At 36.8% G+C, this 21,381-nt stretch overlaps 1 protein-coding gene across 1 annotated transcript in view; it reads left to right on the top strand.

The window, feature by feature from the left end:
* Nucleotides 1-19,082, top strand: part of TMPRSS15 (transmembrane serine protease 15) — a gene marked incomplete at its 5' end in the record, with an annotated part of 108,712 nt that extends 89,630 nt beyond the window's left edge. Inside the window, 4 exons of the mRNA XM_055313813.1 lie at nt 9,473-9,654; nt 10,912-11,007; nt 14,449-14,588; nt 18,927-19,082. Of these exons, the coding sequence (XP_055169788.1) occupies nt 9,473-9,654; nt 10,912-11,007; nt 14,449-14,588; nt 18,927-19,082 (574 nt within the window). The remainder of the gene's footprint in view (nt 1-9,472; nt 9,655-10,911; nt 11,008-14,448; nt 14,589-18,926) is intronic.
* Nucleotides 19,083-21,381: the final 2,299 nt, after the last annotated feature.

Here is a 21,381-nt window from a genome sequence, read left to right as displayed (position 1 = left end):
GCCTCTCTCTCTCTCTCTCTCTCTCTCTCTTTCTCTGTGTGTGTGTCTTTCATGAATAAATAAATAAATCTTTAATTTAAAAAAGTAGGTAGATCTTAGAATTCGAGATCTATCTTCTCCCTCTAGAAGCAGCCATACTCTAAGCAGTACCACAGGGGAAAAAAGAGCAGGTGAAAGACAGGAAGAAAAGGTGGAGAAAATAAATATTCTTAGACCCCAAGAACATGTTGATTTTCTGCTTTCACCTTCCTAGGTAATCCCATTCTAACACTTATGAATTAGGCCAGAAAAAAAAAAAAGGTAGCTTCCTCATAGAAGATTCATAAGCCCTGACCTAGGGCAATTTCCTGCCCTTAATTGAGTAAAAGAAGCCTCCAGAGAATGACCTCAGCTGTGAGGATTAGGATGAGCCTCTCTGTGGCCAGCGTCCAGAATCTTTGAGAAAAGAACCACATGTGCTCAAGAATGGAAGACATAGCTGTAGTTAATCAGATAAAAAAAAAATCAGCTCTCTACCAACACAGACATTGAAAGTTCTTGAATGGACGGAGACAAATTGTCAGATGCAAAAGGTTATGATAGTTATTTGGGAGATGGGAGTGAGGGGCAGAAGGAATGAGTGGTTGATCCCACTGGACCAGAGTGAGAGAAAACTTGAACTCAGAACCCAAAGAATCTGAAATGAAGACCCAATAGCTAGATCCCAACTGGACTGATCACCTGGGCTCCGACAGGACTACCCAAGTTACTACCTGTTTATACCCAAAGCTCTTTGGTTCTATACATCACACCCTCTACTGGATGAGTAAACTACAGCCTGTCGCATACCTAAACTACCCCTTCGTGACTTTTCTGCCTCTTGATAATTATATTTTATTCTGTTTTCAACCACATAACAAATGTCTATGGCAGTCAATTTTCCCATCCCCTGCTAAACATGACTTTAACTTTTACCTATTCATGCTCTATGCCTTGGTATGCCACAGGTGGGTAACCTAAACCTCAATTTCCAAGTAAAAGATATCTTTGGCTACAGGTTCATTGTCATTTTCTATTGCACAAAGACAGATCTTAGTAAGTTAGCAACCTCCCGTATTAACCTTGGACTTGCTAAATTAGTCCGTTTGATGTTCTCGCAGAACATATGCTTTCTAAATGTCAGCCAGGCTTGTAGTAATATTAGTGACATCTTTCATTTATCTACCTCACAGATGTATTAGTGTAGGTCAATGCTACCCATACCGTATCTTTTCTTTTTTTAAAGATTTTTTTTTTATTTATTCATTCATGAGAGACACAGAGAGAAAGAGAGAAACAGAGACACAGGCAGAGGGAGAAGCAGGCTCCATGCAGGGAGCCCGAAGTGGGACTCGATCCCGGGACTCCAGGACCACGGGGCCGAAGGCAGGCACTAAACCGCTGAGCCACCCAGGGATCCCCATATCGTATCTTTTCAAGCCACAAAAGAAATGGAAAAACAGTTTCATCCAATATAAACACATGTTTAACCATATAAGACATAAAATATCTTTTCACAGTTTCAATCTGAACACAAGCAAACAAGCAAGTGTAAGCTGTAATAGAATTGTGATGAATTCAAACTCATCCTCGCCCACCTTGCATTTTGCTCTCCAAAGCCACTGAGTGGTATTATTTCTTCTTCCCAAGAAATGTATATCTGGTGCAGGTGTTTTAACTTGCAGGTGGTTAAATGGGTTAATTGGACAGCTCTTCTCTGTATACATTCTTATTGTCCACACTCCCGTTCCCATCCCTCAGCCACAGTGTTCCTGGGTGTCATGAAATTTCACTATGCCTCTTCTTTTTCTCTGTCACTGGTTTCTCTTCTTTTTGAACCTTAAAACAGATTTGGAGAGCATGGACCAGCTGTGGTTTAAAGGCAAGGTTGACTTTAGACCAGAGGGCAGAATTTTGATCCTACTAATGCTATTGACCTTATGTCACTTGGTAGCTCTGTTTCTGTATCCTCCTCCACAGTGTGTTCAGAAAGACATCTGCCCCCTAGAGTGATTATCAGGACCCAAGTAAGAGGATGCAATACTTTCGCATACTATGAATTACATAAATGTACAATAGAATTCCTATCGTGCTCCTGTTCCTGTGCAGGAAAGGTCTGTGAAAGAAGATTCTTATTCTTTCCCGGGAGACATTGAGTGTATTTCTTTCTTAAACCTTTTATATTACTACAGTTTCAAGCATGCACAAAATTTGCAAATAATAGTACAGGGAACGTTTGTATATCTTCACTGAGATCCACCAACTGTTTCAATTTTATGGTATGAAAACTTCTTTATCATTCTTTCATTCTCTCCAGTCTGGAGAAATACTTTTCCAGAATCACTTGGCAGTGGATTAGACATTGTGCTCTTTACTCTGTATTTTTAGTAAGAACAAGGATATTTTCCTATATAATCACACAAAAGCATGGAAATTTAACATTAATGTGATACAATTATCTAATCTATAGTATGTATTCATTTTTGTCACTTGTCCCAAATATGCCCTTTGTAACCTTTTTGTTTGTTTCTATGTTTTCTGCCCACAAACTAATCCAAGATAATGCACTGCATTTACGGACTACACCTTTAATCTTGAAGACACTTTCTGCCAGGTTATCTTTCTGTCTTTCTTGTCTTTGCTATTTTTTAATACAGCAAGTTATTTTATAGGAAGTCCTCCTATTTGGTGAAATCCTTCAAGCTTGTCTACTTGTTTGTCTTGATATATCTCCATGCTTTGAGAACTTCTTTATTTTCTGCAAAATAAGATGTTCCAGGTTCGTCTTGTGCTTTTTCTACCTTAGTCCTTAAATCAAGCTTTCTATAAGAAACCCCCATTCCATTTAGCTATTTTTAGTTCCACATTTTAAAAAACAAGATCTAGTGTGCTCCTTGTACAGCTGCTGTGTCCTACTCCTAGACCCTCTCAATAGATAGAACACCTACAAATATGAACGCAAAATGACAATTCCAAATAAAATAGATTACCACAGGGTACATTCTGATCTTTTCTCCTGTGTTTGCAGCACCTGTCCCCAATAGTAAGAAACCTGTCCCTACTATCCACAAAATATTTGTAGATTTGCTTAAGTTTAGAACACAAGTTGTTCGAGAATTGCCAACCCTCACTATAAAGCAAACTTGTCACATAGTTTGATGTTTGTTTTTCATTTTTTTACCACTGACATAGAGTAAATACATAATTTTAAGTGCACAATTTAATGAGTTTTGGAAATACATACACCTTTGTATCCCACACTCCTATCGACACATTTCCATCACATGCAAAATTCTCTTATCCCTCCTTCTCAGTCAATCACCGTCTCTGCTTCCAGAAGCAACCATTGTTCAGCCTCTTAGATGGGCAGGTATATATAGATTCACAGTCTGGATCACATGTATTAAATACACACACATCAATGATGAAATTATACATAGATCTCTTGTCAACCTCACATTCTTTTTTTTTTTTTTAGAGAGAGAGAACAAGTGGAGGGCAGGGATGAGGAAGGGGAGAGGAAGAAGGAAGCTCCCCACTAAACAGGGAGCATGACATGGAGGCTTGATCCCAGGGACCCTGGGATCATGACCTGAGCCAAAGGCAGTTGCTTAACCGAGCCACCCAGGTACCCCATCAATCTTTCATTCTTTAAGAAGCCCTTTAGAAAAGACCAAATACAGTTACCTCATTATTTATTGAAATAATTCCTTGAAGAAGGTATTAATATTCCTAAAATAGGTTATTTCATATATGAGGCATTTTGGGTATGGCAAGAAATACGTACTACTATTCACATTTTGTTTAGTATTAAATTAATTAAACTGATAATAAAGCTTTGAAGCAGACTTTTTGAGTAGTTAGGTATTCACTATAAAATAACATAACTTAATTGATACTTCTATTACAACTTAAAACTTGGATTCATTCGAGTGCCTCAAATACTTTAAATAGGACTAGGACACAGAATAAACACAAATATAGTCCTTAGAAAATTATTTTGTTTCTATTGAAACTTACCCTAATACATAAACATCATGGTTTTAATTCATTTCTCTATATATCTACCTATTTGATGGCTTTACAAAGTTCAATGTATTATCTCCTTCAGGTTGCAGAAATTCTATAATACTTTTTCTTTTTTACCAAAAACCAATAAGTCACTAACTTAATCTTGAAATCTCTACCAGTCTAAGAAAATGCACTTATTTTTGATTTACAAAAATTACTATAGACTTACTGGTTTTTGGTTTAGAGTAGATCTTGGCTACTTTTTTAAGGTATTTCAAGTTTGAGCTGCTTGTCAGCTTTTCAATTGTTAAAATTCTCTTGTATCACTAGGACTTTATAAACCAATGCCTTTCTCAGTTTTACCAATTTCCAATATGATCTCTGTCCCTTAAAATTATGTATTTGTGAAGCTTTTCTTGGCTTATAATCTATTTCCTTGATGCTATTCGGTTAGCTCTATTTTTAATAATGTATTTTTCTTTCTTTTCATTTGTTTTTTGTTTGGGTTTTTTTGTTTTTGTTTTTGTTTTTTTAGTTTTATTTTTTACTCCCTTCACCAATAACACACACACCACCCCTGCCTCTGGCAAAGCACTTTAATAACATATTTCTTAATAGCAGAAATCTCATTATAGTTGTAATTCCACCCAAAAGTTCTAATATTTCTTAGAAGCTCCAGTGCCAGATATTTGAGATTATTTCTACTTTGAAAACTGATTTATCATCTTGAATCACATTATTGGACTAGAACAGATTAGAACAAGTGTTGTTCTAAGTTTGGGGTATGATAGTGCTCTACAGACCAACAAAGTCCTTGCCCTAGAAAAATACTCAAATATTTTATTTTAGGGAGTGAAAAGTGCAGCAAAGGAAGAAAAAGTGGTATAAGGAGAAAGCAAATGATAGGAGCAGGGGGCTTCATTTGGATACAGTAGTGACAGAAAGCTTCACAACAAATGAAAATCCAAGGAGAATCTAAAGAGATGAGAGTGAAACTTAACACAAATTTCCCAGGAGGTAATATCAACTTGAATACTCTGGGGGTAGGAGTGAGATCAGCCTGTTCCAAAAACTTCAAGAAGGCTGCTGTTGTTGCTGGCCAGGAAGTGGTTGGCAGAGAGGTGGGAACAAGACTGGAGATGCAGGCAAGACCAGATCCTGGGCTCTGGCGGGGACTCAGGAGGTTACGGTAAATGGGATGAAAGACCATCTGGAAGACAAAGAGTGACATCATCGGGAGAGAGCAATAGTGAAGCCAGGAAGACCCAGTTAGAAAGAATCAATGGTGGCCCTAGGATTGTGCCTGAGAAAGCTGGACAAATGGCTTTCATTAATGGGTTTCATTAATTATTTCACTGAGTAATACTTTTTCCATTTAGTGGAGAATAATAATAGAGATCTAAAATTCTGTGCTGGGGGTAAACATTGGGGTTGGCAGTGGGCAGATATGACTAAAGTACAATCTTCATTAATGATAGAATACAAAAAAAATTTTCAGTTTAGACTTATAGGTACCCACTGTTTTTTTTTTCCTTTCAGCATATTGTGCTGCTCTGTCATAACTATTTTGCCATATTTACTTTTTACCTCAATGAAAATTCCATATAAAAATGGACATCCTCACACTCTGAGTAGGGAATTTATTTACACATCAGCACCTAGAAAATTATTTTGTTTACTATATAATCAGCAACCTAGAGTGTCATAGCACTAGTTCCTCCCATCTGGGGCAACATCTAAGGGTCACCTATTGTGTACCAAGAATAGTGCTAGTATTTGAGGTGATAGAAGTCAATACATGTATTTCTGTTGCCTCCCAATTTGTGCCTTTCTTTCTCTTGCTACTAAGAAAAACATTTTGCATGAACAGGGCAAGCACAGGTGTTATGCAACAGAAATTCAGCCAATGTCCCCTGCTTCAAGGTACACTACTTCTGCCATCTTTAGCCTGTGTCAGATTGGCACTTGCCTATCCAATGGGGCTATCTCCTGTTCTTGTCTTCACCTGTTTTCTATTCTATAACTTTCCCTTGTTTCACTAGCATGTAGATGCTTTGAGACAAATATATTTTTAAAACATAGTAAGAATCCCCGCCGCCCCCCCCCCCCCGCCCATCTGTAGCGATTTTTCCTGAAGGCTGTGTTCTCCAATCTCTTGGCTTTGGTTGAATGGAAAAGCTAGGGAGGATTCTATATTGCTCAATATCCCAATAGTAATTACAAAGTGAAGATTCTTGGGTTCCACTCCAATCTTCCAAATTAGAATCTCTGGAGGTACAAATTAAGAATCTGAATTTTTACCAAATACTTCAGGTGATCCATAAAATTGAGTAACACTGGCCATACCTTCTATATTCTCAAGTCTTTCTTCTGAGATAAGGCACTAAGATTGCAGTAGGATGTAGTCATTCTGTTAGTGCTTGTGCTAATGTGGGCTTGTGGGGAAGCTAAGCACAGAGACAGGAAAAGTTATGTGGGCCAAGACTTGAGAGAGAAATATAATGGAGAAATATTAGAGGAGTGTCTCCTTCCTAAAGTACAATTTACAGATTCAGGAGAAAGAAAAACATGAGAAAAAGTCTATTTTCCATGTAGCCCTATACCAACTTTGGAACTCATTAAGAATGTATCTGATTAATATTCTTGTAACTTGTATTTAATTAGACCAGTAGCTTGAAGCATGTATGTGTAATTTTCATGGTCTGGTTCACGGACTGGTTTTCTACTCCAAACCTTAAAATAACAAGACAAAATGGTGATTACAAAGTTTGTGCTACCTACAAGCTCTCTCATATCAGAAACTAATATTTATTGTTCTCAGAAGGAGTAAAGTACCTACAAAAGAGATAAGAATTTGGGAGGTTAGCTACTGAATTGCATTATTTTATCTGAACTGCATTTTTTAAAGATTATATCTATCATCTATCATCAATCATCTATCTATCTATCATCTATCTATCATCTATCTATCATCTATCTATTTAGAGAGTGCATAAGTAGGGGCAGAGAGAAAAGGAAAGAGAGAAAGAATCTCAAGCAGACTCTCCACTGGGTGCAGAGTCTGACACAGTGCTTGATCTCATGACCCTGAGAGCATGACCTGAGCCGGAATCAAGAGTCACTCAACCAATTGAGCCACCAAGGCATCCCTAAACTGCATTATTTTATCATTGAGTTAAATCTATAGCAAATGACTGCATATACCTCTCTGAACTTTCATGTAAGTTTTCTGAGGATAAAATATGTAAAAGACAATCTTGTCACTTTTGAAAATAAAGGCACTCTATTAACTTCAAAATAGAACTCTATAATCAGTTCATACTCCCTTTTTTAAAGGGTTTCACTTATTATTTTTTAAGATTTATTTATTTATTTATTTATTTATTTATTTATGAGAACACAGAGAGAGAGAGAGTGAGAGAGCCAGAGACACAGGCAGAGGGAGAAGCACGCTCCATGCAGGGAGCCTGACGTGGGACTTGATCCTGGGTCCCCAGGATCACGCCCCGGACGGAAGGCATCGCTAAACCGCTGAGCCACCGCTGCCCAGTTCATACTCTCTTTGACCAAATTTTATACCATTAATATAATTAATGTTATTTATAATATGAACATTAATATAATGCATTGGTTATATAGAATATAATTATAATGTAAAATATAATGTGTATAAATAAATATGATTAAAGCAAAGTAAGAACCATGGTGTGGCAACTGTAAAATTAATATTTTTTTAAATACTGAGTTAACATATAGTAAATGTTTCATAAAAAATGCAGTTCTTTAAAAAGAGTAACTACCTGTTACCTGTCAGCCATAACAGATAGGCCAATCAAGTGACAACCATGACCAGCTGAGCTTTAGGAAATGTACTCCAACGTGAAACGTGTGATACAGAAAGAAATTCGAAGATAGGATATCAGGAAAGAGATTTAATGCTATCCCTTCTCTTCGAGTAAGCCAGTGTGGGCAGAGGAGTCCCAGGGCACAGTGGGAGTGAATGCAGTTAGAATACCTGAAATTATCAGTGTGTCTGGCTAGGCTGAAATTCCTCTGACCTGGAGAGAGGGGAAAATGAAAAGGCCTCCTGACTAGCAAACACAGCCTTCACAGTACCATAATACCCTCCTGGTGCAGCATCTGTCCATTGAAGGAGTTCCCACCAACCACTAGGAACATAGACATCCTCCCCTTCCTGAGCCCAGATAATCCAGTGGCAGAGAACATCTCTCCCTGCAATGCTCCCCTGATGTTCTCAACCCCGCCCACACAACCCTGCCCATAGCCCCTACGGACCCCCCACTATGTTGGTGCAAGTACAGCTTCTGAAGTCAGTCCCAGTTCAAGTCTCTAGGCATCATTTAAACTATCAGCACCCAGTTTGTTCTCAACATAACATCCATAGCCTGGTGGCAAAAATGAAAAGAGTTGATGCAAAGTATGTGGCATGGCCCTTGGCACAAAATAGGTTCTCTGTAAATCGGTGTTATTCTACTCTGTAAAGCATGTGAGTAAGTTTCCTCTGATTTTAATGCAGCATGGTTATCAGTGGACGTCTCCTGGATGCTTGGGCATTCATTGGCTTTACCGATGCTGGTGACCTGATCAAACATGATCCCTTGTTTAATTTCAACAAAGTAATGGATAGGTAGAAAGATAAACAAATGGACTTGAAATAACTTCATGCCCTTTATATATTTGTTAGGTGACTTGGATTCTAGGAGCTGAAAGACCACATTAGATGAGGCATTTATAACTATTAAGAATTAAATTACTAGCTCATCTAAAAGAGCAGTTATTGAATTTTGACTTCATTGTGAATATGGCTTAATTGGCTTAATTCCAGCTGTTCACTAGTAGTTTCTCAGTGTAAAAATGTTGCAGGCCAAAAGCACAGTTAGAAGTCCCTGCACACTTCCAAACTGTCATTTAATCTGCCTATAACACAAATGTTATCTTTTACCAATTCATTATCAAGGGCCAACACTATGTGTGGAAAATTACTCAAGTTTATTATGTATGAAAATCCCTGGAATTTGTATGTTAGATTTTAGACATCATAATATGTTTTACTGCTTGTCTTAACTTTGTGTGAATGCAGTGACCCTGTAGACAGGAGAATGCTTCTGAACCTCCTTCCATTGCTACCGTAGCTGCTGGGGTTGCCTGAAGAAACCCTGGACCAAGGTGTGATCTCCACAATGGAATGGGATCTAAGGCAGTGGCTCTCTAACTTGGCCATGTGTTAGGAAAAACTTGGAGACTTAATTTAAAAATAACACATATTTTTTAAAGTCTCCTCTTTTGAAGAAGGATCATTCAGAGAAATTCAAGAATATTTTAGGACAGGAACACATAGTTCTGAAATACCTACTACAAGGATCTTTCAAAGGTAACTATGGTGGATGGAGGGTTTCTTATATGTCTTTTTCATAATTTTCAGGAGAAATTTAGAGCCATCTAAGTGGAAAGCAATCCTAGGCCTGCATATGAGATCGAATATGACTTCTCCTCAAGTAGTAACTCGGTTGATAGATCAAATTGTCATAAACCCACATTACAATAAACGAACAAAGGACAGTGACATCGCTGTGATGCATCTTGACTTTAAAGTGAATTACACAGGTAAAAAAAAATCAGTTTTAGTTATCTGGCCAAATTAATTCAAAATTAGATTTGAAATATTATCAGTACCAATGAGTTAATAGTCCAGAAGAGTTGGATAATTTGTTATAGAAATCATTATAATTTAAATGGAATTGGGGAATGGAGCGAAACATATTCAATTATCTTCATCAAGGTGTTTAAATCCAAATTTCTAGAAAGTTGGTCCACAGAATAAAATGTCCTGAGCCCCCTATAATAATAAACTCAAAGGAGCAGCCCAGAGAAAATAATGTTACAATGCATGCTTTCTCTATTCCTTACATGAAAGGAAGGCAGGTCCGTCTACCATGAAGTACAGAGTAGGACAAACTAAGGAAGAGCATATACTCTCAGAGTAAAGTGAGTAAGAATTAAGATATCCATAGAACAAAGTTTTTGAAGGAGATTCGATAATCTTAATAGAGTGGCAGCTGGAAGACTTCCTCCAAATACCTAGATAATGGGCAAGATATCACTTGATGGAGTAACCTATATCCTGAAGGTATAAAGTTTAGTCCAAAGACTTTTCCAACCCCCAGTGAGGAGAAAGAGCTGCCATTTCTGGGCTTTCATGGAATTTGGTCTACACATGTATTAGAGCACTCAGCAAAGGCAGACTATTACTGTGGTTAATTATGTAGCCCTGTCCTTGAGGGTAAGCACCATATCTTATTCATTTTTGTGTCTGCCCTGGGTCTTACATGTACTGGGTGCTTAATAAATGTCAGGCAGCTTGTAAATTGTTGGAGAAGGGCTTTAAAAGTCGGCGGCCAGTACTGACGCTTCCATAAGTGCCCTGTAAAGCAGTCACCTAAAAGCTTTCTTAATGTGGAGATAATTGAGGAAAATCAAACAAGCCTCAGAACATTTGTCCAAGTGTCTCTTAATTGACCCTGAGGAACAGCCTTACCAAGATTTTCACAGAACTGACTCTGTAGATAGCATGATTACTTAAAATCAAATCAAATATAAATGATCAACTCTAGAGCTAAGACATTATTTATCTTTTTAATGAGTATTTAGGAAAGTAGAAAAGGATCCTGAAAGACCAAAAGTGATACCTAGTCCATTGTCAAAGGGTGCCACCCTGAGATGCTTCTTTCCCCTAAGATTGATGTCTAAAAAAATGTTCAGACTGCATAAAACAAAAATACATTTTTTTAGATAAAATGTTGAAAATAATTGATTTTTAAAACTTGTTAGAAATGCATGTTTATCTGTGTTTTGTTTTTCCAGATTATATACAACCTATTTGTTTACCAGAAGAAAATCAAGTTTTTCCCCCAGGAAGTCTTTGTTCCATTGCTGGCTGGGGGAGGGTTATATATCAAGGTAAATCATCAGACTCAACAAAAAGAAAATGCCTACTACTAAGAAGGATGCTATTATACTAGCCTGTGAATATTTTCAACATATTTTTTGCAACTCTTATAACAGTTTTCAGCAGTAGCTCTTAAAAGCACTGTTATATTCATATGCTGTGTATTTGTATAATTTTTTTAAAAATTCCAGATTGTGTTGAACATCTTATAAAACTATGATCCTTATTGGGGGAGAGTTCAAGCATCCCTCAAACTTAGTGACTGGTTTTAATATTACAAATACTTTGATAAAGAGAAAAGATATGTCTATTTAAGTAAGTATTACAAAGGTTACATTTATTTTTTAAATATTTATTTATTTTAGAGAGACAGAGCACAAGTGGGAGGGGCAAAAGGAGAGGGAGAGAAAGAAAATCTCAAGCAAACTCCACACTGAGTGCAGAGCCTGATGCATATGGGTCTTGATCTCACGACCTGGGCTAAAACTAAGAGTCCAAAACTTAGCCAACTGCACCACACAGACTCCCCACGAAATTTATTTTTGTAAAGTACATGGATAAAGTCTGATCAAAAGCCAATTTATTACCTGTTACATTTTCCAAATCAATAAAACCCTCTTTATTTATCATATAAAGTCTCACACTCACATTCCCTAAAAAATGAGAAGGGGATCCCCTTTAACTTCAACATGCTGAGTCAGCCTACTCAGAAGGGACACGAATCTTGCACTCAAGACTGTGAACTGACTGTTGGCTTTATTTAACAGGATGTTTTCCAAACACAGAAAAGATGCATATTAAAACTAACCGAACATAACTTTTTACAAAATTCCAGTACTTCATTTTCTCTAAATGTAACTACAAAATATGCTGGATTCAGGATTCCTTTTTTTTTTTTTTTAGATTTTATTTATTTATTCATGAGAGACACCGAGGAAGAGGCAGAGACATAGGCAGAGGAAGAAACAGGTTCCCTGCAGGGACCCTGATGTGGGACAGACATAGGCAGAGCCAGAAGCAGGTTCCCTGCGGGGACCCTGATGCAGGGCTTAATCCCAGGACCCTGGAATCACACCCTGAGTTGAAGGCAGAGGCTCAGCCACTGAGCCACCCAGGTGTCCCAGCTTTGGAATTCCTAATAGGAGTTATTGCATCTAGGGCAGAACTTTGACTACCCATTAAATACAAAGGAAAGGCACGATATAGTCTGGTGGGAGAACCTGACCTCTGGAGTCACAACAGATCAGGGCTGAGATATTTAAAAATCCTAATTGTAATAAGATGAAAAGCCACAGAAACTTGTGCTACCAGAAGCAAAGCATTCACAATTAAAACACTCTTATTCCTTGTAAAAGAAAGATGACGTTCTATGTCAAATCTTTGCCTGATGATTTCGACAAAGGTTCTCCACCACAATTACATTAGCTTGCCGAAATGTCTCATGTCTGCTGTCCATAAAGTGCATTGAAGTCAAAGACTGTATCTTTTTTATTTCCTCCACTTGAAAAATGCTATGATTTATTAAGTTTGAAATCTAAAGAGTAAAAATGATTCCTAGATAGATATTTTCTCTATAAGACTTCAAACTAAAAGATATTTATGATCACAGTGTAGACTCTTCAAAAACAAATTATCCACTAACAAAATTTAAGACTCCTTGTTCGGTAGGAAATGGGAATTTCTTTTAAGAGCTGAGCAAACTTGGCTCACATTTACTTATTGTTACTAAAGTTATGCATTTAATTGACTTAAGAAAGGTCTCTAAGAGTGGTATGGAGCCAAGGAAAATCTGTATCTGAGATCAATTTCATTTAGGAAGAAACAGATCATGTTTAAATACTTCCTGGGTGATGGAAATTTTAATGAATTTTATGAACTTTGGCTTATGATTTTATGATTTCCAGCTGCTTAATTGTGTAAAACTCAGCTTCCCCCATTTTGAGTATATTGCCCTAATAGCTAGGAAAACCATGAACATATTGTTTACTAGGAAGAAATGAAGTAATATTAGTCAGTTAAATGAAGGCAATTAGTAAACCTAAAATAAGCTTATTGACATTTTTATGTATGTTTTTAAGTGTGTATTCTCAATTATCCTTAAGGCAATTCATGTTGACAAATAAATATTAAATATAAGAACACTGTTCAAATTTTTCTTTACCAAAGAGGTTTATCCTATACCCATCCAATCTTTCTTATTCCTTGATGAGAAGCAAAATGGGCTTTGGTTTTATAATTGTTTGTGATAAAAACTAAAGTCTACCAACCCATCTTCAATCTTCATAGAATGAATGACAGTGAGATGCTGAATTCCCTCCTCCATCTTCACCTCCTAAAGTCCACTGTCAAACTTAAGGACAATGGTTTGTTGCTGGAGTCACTGTCACCAGCTGGAAATTCCCATTTGTGCACAGTTCCCAACTCCTGTTCACAGTCATTCTGGTACCTTGGTTAACCTTGGTACCATGGTTAGAGTATTTCCATAAGACAAATGATATATATTGGAGATTTTTTTGTCTTAAAAACCAGTATTAAACATTTACTGACACACCACTGAGTCCTACAGATGGCTTTGCACCTAAATTATATACATATGTGTATATATATACACACACACACTCTTCAGTATGTGGATTAAACTTAGCTGGAAATGAAGTCACAAACACTTTTGCAGCAACGCTGGCTGTCATATGTACTAAGTTATCATCAACTTTCTGCCTCTCTTGAGGAACCAAATAGAATTGCTAAGTATTAGAAAGTGCTTATCAGGTGCCTTTTCTGAGGCACTAGACACCTGCATGTTTCACATCCCTCTTGGGATTAGTATTTCAGTAAACAGAGAGTCATGCTGCCAATAGAGGAGTCATTTTGTAAAAAGCGTGGAAGCATACTCTGTTGCAAAATGCCTCCTTTCTCTTCCCCTGCATGAGGATAACAAGCTGATTGCCCTTAGACCAGGGCACAGTTCATTTGAGCTTTGTGTTCTGCTCAGTGTGCACCTGCTCGTTCACATAGCATCACAAAGGTGCTGAATGCCATTCTAAGGGAGCACCTCTTCAGGTGCCACATGAAAAGCCTCCTGGATTTCTGAGTTGTTGCTAATTTCCATAAATGAAACTCTTTGTGTCAGTGGGCTTTTTTTTCCCCCATAAGCAATACTGTAACCATTTGAAATTACTGAAAATGCCTACAGCCTGTCTAGTCCAATCCACCATCCCTGCTAGCCCTTGGGAACTAAAGAAGTGCTTTACTGTTATCCATTTTGCAAAATCCACAGATGGGCCTTATTATGTGCTTTAAAATACTAAGGTTTAGCATTTAGTTTCATTATATATACACACAGTATTCGATAATGAGAGTGAACTGTTGAAATAAATAAGAATGATGGTGGCTCATTCAGTGATGCATGTTGATCACTTCTGACTGGCTGGCTGCATTACCATTTTGAACAGGTCCTACTGCAAACATATTGCAAGAAGCCAATGTTCCTCTTCTATCAAATGAGAAATGCCAACAACAGATGCCAGAATATAACATTACAGAAAATATGGTATGTGCAGGCTATGAAGAAGGAGGAATAGATTCTTGTCAGGTAAATATATAAAACTGTTCACCCTGCATTTCCAGAAAGCATTGCTATATCATGATTTTATTGCTTCACAACGATTAGGGAATAAAGAAATCATCAGAGTTTTGACCTGATTTCTTCTTTTCCCAAACTGTGACTATGTTTGTTTGTTTGTTTTTTAATTTGTGCCTACTTGCACAGTATTCCGGAGTTGATGTGCGCATGAGAAATAAAACTACTTTTTAAGAACAAATATTAAAATAGGATGTCTTTAGAACCAAGGCATAAAATATGAATGTGTACGATAGGTAAAATATGTAGTATTGGCCCACTGTTGACCTTAGCTAAATCTAATTCTAATTCTTTAAAACCCTGTGCAAACTTCAAACAAACAAACAAAAAGCCAGTCTGAAGGCCAATTTCACCTATTGGCTTCTAATTTTCAACCCTGGTTTTGAGTATGGGCCAGAGGTCCAGTGACAAGAAATAATTTCTGCATGTAAACCAGCCTGGATAGCATGGTTAGGACCAGTTTGCAGCAAACCATTTGTAAGAAGGTTAAAAATAGAACTTACTCAACAGCGTGCCATAACCCTGGACCTGGGACTCCTAAACTAGGATTTTCATCTTATCTTTGACATTTCATTTTAGAAATGTAATAATGTGAACTTGCTGAATGTCAACACTGCAATATATTTGAAGTATCAATGGCTTTTGACTTGGGTGACCACCAGAGAAAACTCCTACCCACGAACTACCCTCATTGAAGACAAAAACATCTTATCACTTAGAAATAATGTAGCCAGCTATTTAGCCCCATTAAAATCTACGTATGCTCAACAAATAAAAAGTAAATTCTTCCAGATTTTAGAATTATTATTAATTTTTTAGGTGCAGCATGGAGTAGTCATGAAAGCATAGATTCTGTGCTCAGACTACTCTTATTTTGCCCTTGCCTAAATACTTATGAGTGAGACTTCAGACAAGTCACTTAAATTTTATTGAGAGATTTAAAAACCAGGTAATACATATAAGCCATTTAAATAAGCACTCAAGGGATCCCTAGGTGGTGCAGCGGTTTGGCGCCTGTCTTTGGCCCAGGGCGCGATCCTGGAGACCCAGGATCGAATCCCACGTCGGGCTCCCGGTGCATGGAGCCTGCTTCTCCCTCTGCCTGTGTCTCTGCCTCTCTCTCTCTCTCTCTGTGACTATCATAAATAAATAATAAATAAATAAGCACTCAAAATATTAACAATTTTCACTATGAGACTTTGTAAGTAAATTTTCTAGCATTTTTTATATACTTGAAAATTAATAAGATATTGATGCATTAACATCTACTGGCTTAGATTAAACCTGATAGCAGGACTGAGCAAATGAATAATTTACAAATGTGGATTTATACCAGAGGAAAATCTTTCACTTTGTTAAAGAGTAAACAACTTGTTATATATATTAACACATATGTCACCATAATTCGACTTGATACAAGACTTTTTTTAACAGACACTTAAGCAGATGAATCTTTATATATATCCTCTAGTTAAGCTAGTGTCTCAAATCATGTTAAACTTTCAGTTTAGTTTTACATTTATTCTGCTTTGTTGAACACTTGCAAATCCAAGACAAATAGGATAGCTTTCTTCTTGTTTAAAATTTATCTCTGGATCTTACACATTCCTTTTAAAATGAAAAACATGCTAAAGGTAAGATATATTGCCACTTAGAGGGAGATTTATAGAATTATTGTTCAGAAGGGAAATCAGCTGTACAACTTCAATTACAGTTAATGGGGGTTGTGTGGCAGGTGCCTCATGCACTAGGTAGAAAATATGACCATGGATGCTACTGATATTAGAGTTACATTAAGCCCATCGCTCATGCCAGAGCTCTGAAATCTTATGTTTGGCTCTGATTTCTAGAGAGACTAATTATGGTATCAATTAGCAAGTAAGAAAGCCACACATGGGGCAATATCTTCTGTAATATGTTATCATGATTGAGTAATCGATAGTCTAAAGGGTCACATGATTTTCTTTGTTCAAATTTAATATTATGTTATTCAAGAGGGTTAACTAAGAATACCTTTAAAATTACGAAAATGCTACTATCGATACATCACTTGAACATTCATACATTCTTAAGTATCTTCTGGCTTACCAGAGGCTTGCATTTGCGGGGCGGTTGTCTGGATTTTAAGGCACCACAAGTGGCTGTAGAAGTCCCCTCTACATGGAACTAAGTGAATGACATGAACAGCTAACTATGTGGAGCCTTATTCTATACCAGTGATTTTCCAAGCATGGCCTCCAGTCCCCCAGCATCCCCTGAGAACCTGTTGTAGGTACAAATTCTCAGGCCCCAGTACAGACCTGCTGAATCAGCAACTCTAAAGCTGGGGCCTAGCAATGTGTGTTTTAGCATGCTAAAACCACTGGTATGGAAACATAAATTTTACGTTAATACTTTGGAAATTTACTCATATTTTTGAAGTCCATACATATCTCTGAGATAGTGGAAGAAGAAAATATCTTCATTGAACAAATCAGCAAATGAAGACAAGAAGTCACATAACTGAGCTGAAATGGTATAGTTAGATGAGCAAAGTGACAGTCCCAGACATAAGAGGTCTCTCAACCACACAGACAACTCAACTGTTGGGCATCAAATCTGCTGGTGGATCCTTTGAATACCTGCAACTGACCCAGTACATGTTGGACAATTTAAAATCCTCATTCATGGAATCAATGTCTAGATTCTATTGTCTTTCTTAAAAATGGAATTATTTTTTAAAAAATATGAAGAAAACCAAATGACTCCTTTTAAAAATATCCAAACAGTTGGGGTTTATTTTTTAATAATCTCTTTGAGCTTGTATTTATCCTTAACTGTTCCATAAATATTTATGGACCCATATTATAAAGGTTTATATATAAACCTATAAAGGTTTAGGATACAGAAATAAAAATCACAATCCTTGCCCTCAAACACATTTGTTACATCTAGAAAAGAGGTAACCTATGGTTGCCAGTGTAATTTATGTTCCTCTGTACCCAAGCAAGAAAAGGTGCTTTTATACACCACAGGTTTTTCCCTTAAATATGGTCCCAAAGATAATAAAGAATCAGACAAAAAGTCTTTCAGGATATTTTTTAACACAAACTTGGATTGAAATATTCTATTATACCAGGGATTGCAACAAAAGTACACAAGGCTTTAAATTCCTTCATAAATATATAAAAAATATCAAAAATTCTGCATAATTAACATAAGAGAAATATTTGTCAATGCCATCATTAAGTAATGGTACTATGTATTCGCATTATGTTCTTTTGCTTTATACAGAAATACTCATGTGCAAATGAAATGAACTCTATTAAAAGCTGCTAAAATTAATATTTAAAAATTAGAAACAATTCTTTCTCATTTAAAATCTGTGAAAATATGTGTGCTTATCATAAATTATATCATTGATATGTCTATTACAGTTGAAATATTAAGGTTTTTTCAGATCTGATTGTGTTCATCTAAAGACAAAAAAAAAAAACACCCCAAAAAACTAAAATCAAACTCATGTCTGAGTTTTTAGTTTCTTTGAACACACAGTGTGGAATAAGTGTCTTTTCTGCAAAGCCTCTCATAATTCTTAGAACATACTTCTTTTTGTTTTGAGATTTTGGTTTCAAGTTTTTATTTAAACTCTAGTTAGTTAACATATACTGGAATATTAGTTTTGGGAGTAGAATCTAGTGATTCATCACTTCCATACAACACCCAGTGCTCATCACAGTGCCCTCCTTAATATCCATCACCCATTTAACCCATCCCCACACCCCACCTCCCCTCCAGCAATCCTGTCTGTTCTCTGCAGTTATAAGTCTGTTTTACGGTGTGCCTCTCTCCCTTTTTACCTCTATATTGATCTGTTTTAAATTCCACCTATGAGTGAAACCATATCATGCCTCTTTTAATAAAATGATCAGCTTTTAATACATATTTTGGTTGGGATACTTCTCATAGTTGTGCCTTAGAGACTTTCTTAGTACCTATTTAAATGCCATAATGAAAGTACGGAAACTTTTGCTGTAAAACTACATCATGAAGTAGTATAAAACTATTTTTATACTACATGTATAAAACTACATACAGATTGTGTTTTAGTTGTCATAGTTTCTCATGTCCTTAATGAGCAGCCAAAGGTTCTCATTCTTGACCGAGAGTGATGGTCAGGAGATAAACAGATGACTTGCAACTAAATCATATTTTTGATCTTTAGTTTTGAATTGATTTGCTAAAAATAACCTTAGGTCTTTACACCAATTGACACACATCTACAATTTTCTTTTGCAATTTACTCTTTAGGGGGATTCAGGAGGACCATTAATGTGCCAAGAAAACAACAGGTGGTTCCTGGCTGGTGTGACATCATTTGGATACCAGTGTGCCCTGCCTAATCGTCCAGGGGTGTATGCCCGGGTCCTGAGGTTCACAGAATGGATACAAAGTTTTCTACAGTAGGGTGTTCCCTGAACCAACATGAAAGTCCTGCAGTTTTCCCATTCCACTTTAAGGAGCATGGAAACTGAGACTTTTGCAAAAATGGTTTCTAAAAGAGTTTATTCTTACATAAGCCACTGCAATGCTGAGTAGTATGAGTGAACACAAAAAATAATCTTCACCATACAAAGTAACTTCAAAATAATACATTTTGATTTCATTGTGAACAGCTGATCTTTCACAGAGATCATTTCCTTTGTTTTTAATCATTTTTATCATGTTCTCTTCTTCAAAGGAATGCTGCTGTAAAATATATCCTATATACTTAAAGTTTTGGCAAAAATTAGGAAAAGAAATGCAATAAACTTTTGCACACTAAGTTGTTATTTGAAGTAAACTACTATAAATTATCTAGTTCCACCTAAGATAGCTATTTTAAGAATCTCAATAGTCTTCCCACTTTTCTATCTAAGTGTATTTCCAATTCATCTTGAGCATATCCTTAATATTTTCCCCACTCAAAAAATATGTGCTTTAAGCTCATGTAACAGATGTGGACTAAACTGATTGCACAATCCTCTCAAGCTAATTAAACAGCAAATAAGCACAAGTCTATGCATCACCCTTATATCAAAACAAAAAGTAAATAAACTGATACTGTCATTCTGTTATTGGATCATTTTTTTTCCTGGATTAATCATACCTTCTATTTATCTCCAGCTAATATTTTTAAGTTTCCAAAAAGTAATCAGACATATCCAAAAAATGCAACTGTTACAAATGTTTATTTTCTGATCTATGTGTTTCACAGTGAATGTTTTTAACATGTGCAAAACTTACTTAGACACAGCTGAATCACCCATTAGAAGGCCAAAAATGTGGAATAAATGAATTTGCTTCACTGCTTTAATCTCTTGGATCATTTCCAGAGTAAGTGCAAACTTCAATTTAGCTTATCACACAAAATCTATTGATTTGGGAAGACAAAATTCACACCTACTTAATACAGATGCACACACACATACACACAAATTCCATGGGTCTATATGGTCCAAAATAATAAAAGAAAGAGTAAGGTTTAAAGGAGTGTAGACTAGCCCTATGGAAGAAACATAATTTGGGTTACATCTGAAAGGAATGATTATTACTGATGTTTTGAAGAGGCATTGGGGCTACTGTGTAGGTAGGGGTTCAGGGAAGTTCAAAGATTGAGGATAGTAGATAATCATGTGTTGCTATACCAAAAGTCTCTCTTGCTGGGGAACAGAGAAAGTGAAAACCATATCATATAAAAAGGTGTGGCTAGATAATTGGGCACTACAGATTCCTGGTAAACAAATATGGTATTTATTCTTAGGGCAAAAATCAGGAGTCCCCAAATACACTACTCTTTTTAAAACCTTTCCAATGACTTGATCTTAGGAGCAGTTAGAAAGGATGGAGAAACAATAGTAAAGTGTGTTGTTTGATTTTACTCCCTGGATACTCACAATTCACATTTCAAGACATGTATTAGAACTATGTTTTGAAAATAAAAACAACAGATACACCATGTACTCCTTTTCATTTCTCAGAGGCCAGCTAAAATTTTAAGAAACTCGAAGGACAGTCTCACTGTCACTGTCTAATAAAAGAGAAGCTGATTGCATGGGTTTAGTAATTGATACCAGAAGAGCTATGCAAGCCTGGATCAAGACAAAAGGCAAACCATGGCCCTTCCCCATTGCCTTGCCTCTCCTGCCATGCAGCTGTTGTGGTGGTCATGGGTGGCACAGACAACGGGAAAGCACTTTCTCCCTTCCATCAAGTCCTGACCTGAAGGAAGAGATGCACGCTGTGGGAGCTTGGAGGGAAGTGGTAGATCCCAGCGGAGATGGGTAACCACGCAGAGAAAGGGAGTGCTAAACATGGGCAGATGGAAGCTTAGATTGCAGCTGTCCTTCCCCTTCCCTCAGCCTCCAGGCAGCTGAAAGGAAGTCAATGCCCGCTCATTTCTATTTGTCTCTCGGTTTTGCCAACCAACTCTCGTTGTGAATTGCTTTAATGAAAGCTCTTAATTTTCCAACTTCAAAGGTTTACCAGGGAAAAGATAAGGTTTAAAGTCCTCCATAACCCCAACTTCCATTCATACCCTACCTAGATAGTCACTTGTCTTCCCCTTCATGTACTGATGCAAACATATCTATTATTTTGTTCACTTAAAAGATTTAGACAATACCCATGGTCATTCTTCAGAAACAAGAACTTTTTATTTACGCAAGAGGAACACAGGGACATTTGAAGACCAGATAGTTACAAGTCTCTTGAGAAGAAGCCACAC

This window comes from Nyctereutes procyonoides, unplaced genomic scaffold (genome assembly GCF_905146905.1).
Source record: "Nyctereutes procyonoides isolate TBG_1078 unplaced genomic scaffold, NYPRO_anot_genome, whole genome shotgun sequence".
Lineage (NCBI taxonomy): Eukaryota > Metazoa > Chordata > Mammalia > Carnivora > Canidae > Nyctereutes > Nyctereutes procyonoides.
This window is presented reverse-complemented; position numbering and strand designations above follow the sequence as displayed.